Source organism: Lactuca virosa, chromosome 5 (assembly GCF_052849685.1).
Source record: "Lactuca virosa cultivar CGN04683 chromosome 5, Lactuca_virosa_CGN04683_v6, whole genome shotgun sequence".
NCBI classification, from domain to species: Eukaryota; Viridiplantae; Streptophyta; class Magnoliopsida; order Asterales; family Asteraceae; genus Lactuca; species Lactuca virosa.
In genome coordinates, this window is record NC_136430.1 from 46,773,753 (window position 1) to 46,783,879 (window position 10,127).

At 38.6% G+C, this 10,127-nt stretch overlaps 1 protein-coding gene across 1 annotated transcript; it reads right to left on the reverse strand.

Moving 5' to 3' along the window:
* Positions 1–4,945: 4,945 nt before the first annotated feature.
* Positions 4,946–9,326, reverse strand: LOC145115687 (C2 calcium/lipid-binding and GRAM domain containing protein). Its single transcript, XM_079052039.1, has 9 exons — positions 8,791–9,326; positions 7,350–8,534; positions 7,091–7,273; positions 6,726–7,009; positions 6,454–6,570; positions 6,113–6,375; positions 5,850–6,027; positions 5,318–5,602; positions 4,946–5,183 (listed from the first exon to the last, which is right to left on the reverse strand). Exons 1-9 carry the CDS (start codon positions 9,146–9,148, stop codon positions 4,980–4,982), a joined length of 3,057 nt encoding a protein of 1,018 aa, XP_078908165.1. The 5' UTR covers positions 9,149–9,326; the 3' UTR covers positions 4,946–4,979.
* Between the last annotated feature and the right edge of the window lie 801 nt (positions 9,327–10,127).

The following is a 10,127-nucleotide window of genomic DNA, read 5'->3' on the forward strand; positions in this document are numbered from 1 at the left end:
GAGTATGATGCCATGAGTATGAGATCAGTGGTAGAGTCAAGACACTGCGAGGCGTTGTGATGGTATTTCGGGGGTATCCGAGTTTAATGTCCTAAATCTCAGATTATTTTGAGTTTGAGTTTGAGATGACGAGTGGTGTATCAAGTGTTTATGGTTCCAGTGGGGACCCTTCAACTAATTGACATCAAATGGACTTATTTGAGAATGTGAATTGCAACGAGAAAAAGAGGTCTTGTCACGACGGTGGTCGTCCGAAGCAGTGATGCTTAGCCTGGATGGGTGTGTATGTACCTATCTATGCTGGGCCACAGAGCATGAGTTAATGATCGCAGTGTGGTGTCAACCTGAGGATGAGATTGTGAAGTGGTAAGAGTAAGTGCGGTAAGACTGCGGGGAGCTGCAGTTTCAATGGGTCAGTGCAGAGAGGTTGTGGTGATGCTACGGGGAGCCGTAGTACTCACTATTCAGTGAGAGGTTGTGGTGATGCTACGGGGAGCCGTAGTACTCACTATCCAGTGAGAGGTTGTGGTGATGCTACGGGGAGCCGTAGTACTCGCTATCCAGTGAGAGGTTGTGGTGATGCTACGGGGAGCCGTAGTACTCGCTATCCAGTGAGAGGTTGTGGTGATGCTATGGGGAGCCGTAGTACTCGCTATTCAGTGAGGGGTGTGGTGATGCTACGGGGAGCCGTAGTACTCACTATTCAGTGAGGGGCGTGGTGATGCTACGGGGAGCCGTAGTACTCACTATTCAGATAAAGGTCGTTGTGATACTGCGGGGAGCCGTAGTACCCATTAGTCAGTGAGAGAATGTTGTGATGAAGTGCTCTCTGATCAGAGCTTGACGCAGAAGAGTTATAGGCTTGAGTAGCCCTAATATTTGAGTTGTGAAAGCCTGGGGTCAAACCAGGGGCGAGACTGGGGTCTCCATATTTGTCGGGGGTCGTTATATTCTGAATTGAGTAGTGGTTGTCGCAACCAAAGGGAAGTGGATAAGTGAGGAACGCATGGGTTGCGGGTCATGAGTCATGAGTTGAGTGGTTCATTGGGACGAGTGGTTCCAACTTTGTGCCGGACCAGACTCTCGAGTTGAGTTCGATTCTAGTGGTGTATTGAGTAGGCAAAACGAGATTCCGGATTCAGAAATGAATTTCCTTTGGAAGGGGGTATTGGTTCCATCTGGTGCCTTAGACCTGAGTGGGTCAATTCGTTGGTATGAGAAAACCGCGAAACGCATGGAACTAATGAGTAGTAGACGGCAGAGATCGAGAGTGAGTCGAATTCCGTATTCGCTTGAGGTAAAGCAAACTTTGCGACTTGTGTGTCGCACTGGGCCGAGATAGTTGTATTGATAAGGAAGTCAGTGAGACGTTTTGGTAAATGCAATGGGTAACCTTTGGAGGTTCAGTTGTTGGGTCGGGAAATGACCTGGTGCTCAGTCTTGAAAGAGATATTGAGAAGGGAGCTGAGGTTTATGTTTGTCAGATGTCGAAGGACGTTTCTGAACAAGCATGGTCATTATTCGTGTCTGAGGACAGGGTGTCGAGGGTTCGTTGTTCAGAAGGGTTGTGATTGCAGTACAGTGGATGAGTCCCTGGTGTGAAGTGATCCTCCCATTCCTTGGTATATGATCTAGATTGTTTATCATGTCTGGGACGAGTGATCGGTAGCCAGTTTTGGGCATAGACTTGTTTTATCGGTCCCCACTGGAGAATCAGAGGGGCAACGTGGTGACATCTGGAGAAGGCGGTCTGGCAGAGATACAGATCACTAGAGTTTCCAGATTCTGGAGAGTCAGAAGGGTTATCGTAGCAGCAGCAGGGTCTGTCCTTTTCTGGGTAGGAGCTCCTGTTCGGATTTAGGTGTCCGGGGAGGGAGATAGTTGTGTGGTATGAGATCCTCTCGGTGGTGTTTTTCAGTTATTGGATTCGATCTATGTGGTTTGAGGAGCGATTTCGACGACGAAATCTAATTCAAGTGGGGGAGAATTGTAACATCCGGGAATTTGGATATATCTATTTAACCCTTCTTCTTCTTCAAGTTGTCAAGATTAGCCCTTAAATGAAAGTTATGGCAAATGAGTACGCTGGGCGTACTAAAGAGTACGCTGCGTGTACTCATGCGCTTAAGTTGGACGCGGAATACTCACGGTACGTTGGGCGTACCTTGAACTACGCTGGGCGTAGTGGGCCCAGACTCAAACCCTAAATGAGACTTGTGCACTATATAAGGAATGCTATGGCCTTATCCTCAGCCACCATTTCACAGAGAGAAACCCTAAGAGAGCATTATCTTTGTTCTAAAGCTTGTGTGTGAGTGTTTTGAGCTAGAAGGTGCCTTTATGTGTTAGTGAAGAAGAAGGGGAGGTGCTTGTGGAGGCTAGGGTTTGGAGTTCAAGCTTGGATCTGAGTTCTTCAGAGGAAGGACCTTCACTTGGAGGTAAAAAGCTCAGAACTTTCTTCTTTATTTTGGTTTTGTGTTTCATGGTCCATTTTCTAGGGTTTTGTCCATTTTCTAGTGGATAATGAATCTTTATCCACTTTTAGTCTTCACCACCATTTGCATATTAAGGCAATATTTAGATCTTCAATTGATCCAACACCAAGCCCACCATTTTCTTTTGTAGTGGTAATTTTTCTCCATGAGACCCAATTAATCTTCCTGTTGTCTTCCGATCCTCCCCATAGGAATCGTCTTCGAAGTGTTTCCAATTTTGAGATAACACCTACATGGGCCACAAACAAAGAAAGATAGTAAGTAGGCAGGTTGCCTAACACCGAATTAATCAGTGTAAGACGCCCTCCAAAAGATAAGTTTTTGGCTTTCCAGACCGAGAGTTTGGCTTGAAACTTCTCTATTATTGGTTTCCAATTGCATTTACGGTTCATGTTCGCACCAACTGGGACTCCCAGATGATTAAAAAGTAAGGAAGAAGGTTCACAACGAGAATGTGTGCCCATCTAGCCGTATCCTGCGGTGTAGCTCCAATGCCAAAGACTTTAGATTTGTGGAAATTAACCTTAAGCCCTGAGGCAACATGAAAACATCGAAGAATTCGGGCCAAGTTTCTGATATTCCTTTTAGATCACTCCCCGATAAAGAGTGCATCATCCGCATAAAAGAGATGTGACACCAACGGACCATTGTTAGGGAGTTGGATTCCTTCGAATATGCCTTTCTGTTTTGCTGTTTTCATTACCATATTCATCCCTTCCATAGCTATAATAAACAAGAAAGGTGACAAAGGGTCACCTTGTCTAACCCCTTTAGTTATATCAAACTCTTCTGTTGGTGTCCCATTTACAATTACCGAGGCCCTTGCCGATTGCTAACAACCCCGAATCCATGAATCCACTTTAGACCATAGTTCATTTGGGATAATATGGAATCTAGGAATTCCCAATTGACAGAGTCAAAGGCTTTATCAAAATCTAATTTGAAAAGCAAAGTTGTTCTTTTCACCTTCTCGGACCATGAACAAATTTCATTGACAATCAATGGTCCATCAAGAATATTTCTGCCCTCCACATACGCCGTCTGCTCCTCACCAATATGTTTTCCAATTATGTGTTTGAGTCTTGTTGCTAAGAGTTTGGAGATTATTTTGTACATACAACCAATCAGACATATCGGTCTATAATCACTCAACTTCAGAGCGTCTTTAATTTTAGGGGCAAGAGTTATGAACGAAGAACTACACCCCTTAGATAATACTCCAAGCCTCTCAAAATGCTTAATGAAAGAAAATATGTCTTCTTTGATTATGTCCCAACAAGATTTAATGAAGCCAAACGTAAAGCCATCTGGTCCAGGGGCATTGTCACTACCACAAGACTAAACAACCGCCTTGATTTCTTCCAAAGTGAACGTAGCCTCCAATCTTTCCGCATCATCAGGAGAGATAGTTTGGAATTTCTGATTAATGAGCTTTGGTCTCGATGGCCAACGTTCACTAAATTTACTTCTGAAGATTTTAAACGCCTCTCCTTTAATAATGCTCGGATTTGTATTCCACTCACCGTCAATTAACAACCCATTTATATTATTTTTTCTGCACTTATTATTAACAAATGCATGAAAAAATCTTGTGTTTTCTTCTCGGTCTATAGCCCACTTAACTCTTGATTTTTGTTTGAGATCACGGGCATTATTCTTTTCAGCTTCAATTAGCTCCTTATATATGTTACGCATTTCATCAATTTCACTATTACTAAGATTCCTTGACTCCGCATATGCATCTAGCATATCTAATCTTTCTTTTAGCTTTCTTAATTCAATCAGCTCCTTTGGGTATTCATGACATCTCCACTGTTTAATCTCTATTTTAAGAAATCTGAGGTTTGTTGTTAAGTAAGCATCAGGTGCACCAAATCCACAAAGACGTTAAAGATATGGATTTTTTTTTTGGCAAATGAAATTTTTTTTCTACCACTTTATCTCTTTTATACTTTACTAATTTACCGTTTATCATTTTGTATTGTGACTTATAACTAATATTTTAAAATATTTTTCATGTTTTAAATTATAAATTAAAATTATGTTTTATTTTATGGGATCTTAGGATACTAATCCCGATCTTAAGATCTCAATCTTGCAAACCAAAAACGATTATAAATAAGATCCTCTTGACAATCTTGTTATATATACTCCAATAACAAAAAAAAAAATAGTAACAAATTATAAGATAAATTCTATTCTTATAATGCTCTTAGTCCACTTAATGTATAGGCCCATTTTGTAGTTTGTGTTATTATTATGTATATCGGCCCATGGCCTCCATGATTGTACGATACCTATATATTTGATTAACGAGAGGATACACTATCATAGGAAAATATACAAATTGACAAAAACACTTTTCACACTTTGTATCAATTTTTGATAAAATGATAAAAACATAAGTTGTTTACATTAAACAATATACTGAAACACCTTTTGTGAAAGAAAAAAAAATCATTTATGCATCTTTATAAGACAACATTATAAACCAAAGCCATCAATTGCCAACAATATTTCTCTTTCAACCAATTCGAACATCTCAAGTACCCGATCACCAAACTTCACGACTATATTCCGAGTTATTCGCTCCTCAAATTTGCAACTTTTGAGCCACACAACCCCAACATAAACATCACATGTGCACCATCCCGGTCTACCATCCCTAACCTCGTACTTAACCTGAACCTGCATTTTCATATCCTTTATATAAATAAATTTTACACGCATATTTATTTACATTTAAACTACCTTTATACAATATATATATAAACCAACAAAACATAAGTACTAGGTAGGGTCTCGTGTTAATTGATACTTACATAAAAGTGGTCGCCAAATGGCACATCATGTAGAGACATCGCCTCTGTTACAATCCACCCTTTCCCATGATCAGTGGTAATGGATGACTTTTGCTGCGTGCATGTGACATCACCTCCAAAACTCGACACCCTTCTATTGAACTTGTAGCATAAACGTCGCTCAAAAACATTGGAATCAGTGGTTACAGGTTCCCAATTTGTTGTATTGTAATTCAAACACGACAATTTTACCATCACTTTGTGCTCCAAGTTTCCTCCTTTAAAAAACTCCATCACTGACTCCACCTATAAGTCAAAGTCGGGTAATGTATGTTTGTAAGCCTTATTTTGTTACACCGGGACTAGAAACAAGTGGCCATTTTGTGATAAAAAGTTGAAAATAAAAGGTAGTCATTTTTTTATATTACCTTCCCTTTTGGGTTATTTTTGTGATTAGCCCAACAAATTAAATATCAAATTTTGTATGACCTATTTTGTCATATGTCCTCTGTATGTTAACAAACAATGCCTAAATGTTTTTTTTGGTACTCACACTAAAAGGAAGTTCTTTCGAGTAAATCTTGGTCATTTTTTCATCTTCAACCACCAAATGGGAAGTAACATCTTCGTATAAACACTTCTCATCTTGTTCATGTTGTTCCCAACCGCTTTTCTCATGTCCATCTTGATCCGAATTCAATGATCTTGTTTTCCACAATGCCATAATAGTCCTGAATTTTACACAAAACCACATCCAAAAATTCATTCACACAACAGAAAATCAATAAAACGTAACATTGTCATCATTATGTTTACCTGTTTGCAGAATGAAACGACACAAAAGAATGGAAACAAAAATGGAGCCTGCCCTCTTCATCTTGAGACTTTGCACCATGTCTAGCATCTACACCTCGACCTTTATGCAGAACAATGACAAGTATTGGGCTCCCAACTGATGCCAATGATGGTGGAAGCATATGAATGTCTTCAACATCTTCCCAAAGGAATGAAAACCTTGTTTTGTGTCCGAATAAATTGGCATAAAACCCGATAATTCTTGAAGATACAAAGAGTCGACCCTGAAAAAATGAGATTAGAAAAATTATCGTAATAAGTAATGGGTTTGATTTGGTTTTGTTTGGTGGGTCCGGGTGTACCTGAAGGGGTAGTTTTCTTTTCAGAGAGCATGAGAAATCACTAATAAGAAATTCCTCTGGTGGCAAGCTAAAAAGCTTCTGGAATATCGAATTCCTATGAGGTGACTTCACGTTTATCTGTTAAGTAGTAAACATAATTAGTAGTGATGTGCATAAAATCAAGAGAAATTCGAGGTCAATTTAGTCATTTGTTTTGAGATAAACTTCTTTGCTATTATTTATTGCCAAAATGAATCATCAGGGGCGACAAATACTTGAAACATAGAAAAAACCTTTTTCCCTGCTTCTTTCTCGACTTTTGTCAAATACTCCTTGATTGTTTCAACTCCATTATTATTATCCAAAAAAATCCTTAAATGCAACTTCGACTGAAAAGACTGAGCAAGTTTTCCCTCGAGTGGGACCAACATGTCCGCTAATTCTTCAGACGTATGTCTCAAGAATCTAATCTCTGCATGCCCAAGTGAAGTCGGTTGACCAAAAGGACCATCAAAGTCAAAAACTTCAACATCCAATAACGACGGGGGTTCTTCTGCAGCATCAAACTCGAGTATTTCTGCAAGAATTTTAGCAACCAATTGTCATCAATTTTCAAGAATCTTGATAAAATCAGTTAAAATTTTGACATCGAACAAACCATTCCATTGTGGATCGAGAGTTTGAAGCTTGACAGAACTTGTTCTTGTCTTCCCGTTGCATGTTAACACTACAAAAGGATCTGAGAAACCCGAACAATCCAATGGAGCTAACTTGTTTCCCTCGATGAGTGCTACTGTAAGCACCCACCCTTCACCTTGAGCTTTGACACCATGATCGTTTCCTGTCAACAGTCAATGAGAGCATAAACATGTGCATAATCAATAAATTTTTGACGAGTGACAAGGGGAAAAGTTTACCTCTACTCAGTCTAGCTTGGATAAACCGGGAAACCATGATATAAACGCGCTCCAAGTTGAAGAAAATTACTCCACACGTAACAAATTCACCAAAACTATCAGGCAATTCAAGCCCATTAAACTCTAAACCTTGAATCCGATTCGGCTCACATAGTACAATATGCACAAAAGCATAAACAACCATGAAAACAGTAGAAAACACGGTGAAATTACAAAAATACCCCACCGCCAATTCCCAATCCGATTGGTGGTCATTCCGCAAAGCCTCCAACGTTTGATCTTTGTCTAATACAGTCAACTGATTCACGGGTTTGACTCTTTGACCAAGTAGTCCTGCAAATTGGTCAAAACTCTCTTTCAATCCTTGCTTAGCACCACCTTCAATCATACCTTTCATCATTGTACTTTGATGAAAACTAATCCCCCATGAAATTATAATCCTTGAGGTTTCCTCTCCTTCGAGGTGGGGCCCTTGTGTTATTTTATACAGTAATTCAACTCTAAAGGTACTTCCGTATGGAACATCAGGTGTATTCACTTTTACAAGAACGCAAAATTCTTTCCCGTTTGCTTTATTGTAATTTTGTTCTTCTGTAACTCTGTTAGCTTTGACCAATCTTGTTGCAGCTTTTGTGTAAGTAACTGTTCGGGTCAAAGATGACATTTTATCGGATTCCCATGTCCATGGGGACTCGTGAACATCTGTTGTACCCTGTAATGTTGCTAAATCTTTCCAGAATTGTGAATCGGGAGCAAAGAGCAGATGGTTTAGATCTTTTGGAGGTATGACGTATGTTTCATCGATTAGAACACCTCCATGTAGATTTTCAGGAGTTTCCCTTCCTTCGTCTGCTGATTCCATGGTTTCCATTGATTCTTCGAAGGTTGTAGTGAAGATGGATTCTTCTGTTGACTCACCGTTGTCGGATGAAGTTGTGGGTAAATCTGATGAATCGTATTTAATGGAGGATTCATCGTGTTTACTGAAAAGCTTCTCGAATCGGCCTGCAATGGCTTTCATCATCTTTTTTGGTGATTTTGAGGTGTTGGATTCGTATGTCGGGGTTTGTCTGCCATCTTGTTCGTCACTACTGCCATTGGTGATGATCGGTTGTAAGGAGAATTGTTGAACGTTTGATATGTCATGGCCTCTCCCATGAAGTGAAAGTGCAAGAAGAATCTTCCCTGAAATTAATTTCAAAATTCAACGCTTCGATTGTAGACGAATAATGATTACTACATCGCATATAACAAATTAACAACATATAGAGATCATAAAATGATTTAAAGCTGGAAATATAAGACACCCATCTTAATTTCAAAGTTAAATTGTCGAAAGCTTGACTCTTTAAGATAGAAGCTGACTATCTCTATACATGGAGGATGATACATTCTTAAGTCCTGATATATGAAAACAGAGAGATAAGTATGGAATACGAACCACATTCTTTCTTGATTGATTTACGGGATTTGTTAGTTTCAATAGAAAACCAAGTCGGTGGCAAATGATGACTCTCTTCAGCAGCAACAGACCACAAAGGGATCCGAACCCGACCCACCAAATCCCTAGAACCATTGTGAAAGAAACCAATAGATTCATCATCGCGATGATAAACAGATACAATGAGTTCATCATCGTCTAAAGAATGAACTCTGAATGCAAACTCTTCGTTCCAAATAGGGTTTTTTGTGTTCTTTAAAACCCTTGTTCTTGATTTGAATTTTCCAACTCTGAGTTTTACAAAAGAGTCTTGAACGACCCAATCCCTACCCTCTAATACGTACACGTAGAGCCTCATTGTGTGGCAGAAAGATTGAACTTTTTTTGGAAAATGAGATGGGTTTTGTTTGTATGAAATGGGTTTTTGATTTCTTGAAATAGGAATGAAGGATATTGACTGTGTAGTTGCGGTGGATGACGATGGAGATGGAGGTGGAGATGGAGATGAAGACGGCCATTGAAAGGGGAAACGTGGAGCGATGTAAGTAGCGACACGAGGGATGTCGAGTTTGAAGAAAGAGAAAAGAAGGAAGAGTATGGCGGTTATGTCAGGGTATCATTTGACTTGATTATCCGTTTTTTATGTCATTTTTTGCTTTTTTTTTTTTTTAACACAGATACTATAATTTTTCGTTGTGCAACAAAACATTAGGAAAAATAAGTAACAAAGAAAGTATTAGCCTCATAAAAAATGTCATTAATATTTTATATATATGTATTGTCAAGGGATTATAGTCTTTTTACGCATATGATTATAAATTTCATTTTTTATTTAAAGAAATCATTGAAATATTCAACTATTGTGGTGGATTTTACTATTTATTATGTATATATTATACAATTAAACTATTTTTAGTATATATTATATCATTAAATTTGTTCTCAAATATTTTATCATTAATTTTATATAATTTGTTCAGAAAATACAATTTAAAAAAAATACATACTATTATATAAAAATTGGTCTTCCATTGTTTATTGCGGCTCCCTGATATCTGCGAGGTTCGATGTTGATGACTTACTTTTGGCGATGATACTATTACTAAGCAACAACTTTTAGTATTGTGTCATGCATATTTTTCATGGCCATCCATTAATTGAATCTTTAAATGTGTTTGGTATAGAAAAATATAATTGATACAGATAATAGAAATTGAGAGAAAAAGAATTAAGCTCGAAATAGGAATTAAGTTGGAGAAAAAGAATCAATTCCATTGTTTGGTACAATACATAGAATACAATATAGAAATGTACTTGATATCTATTATCGCATTCAA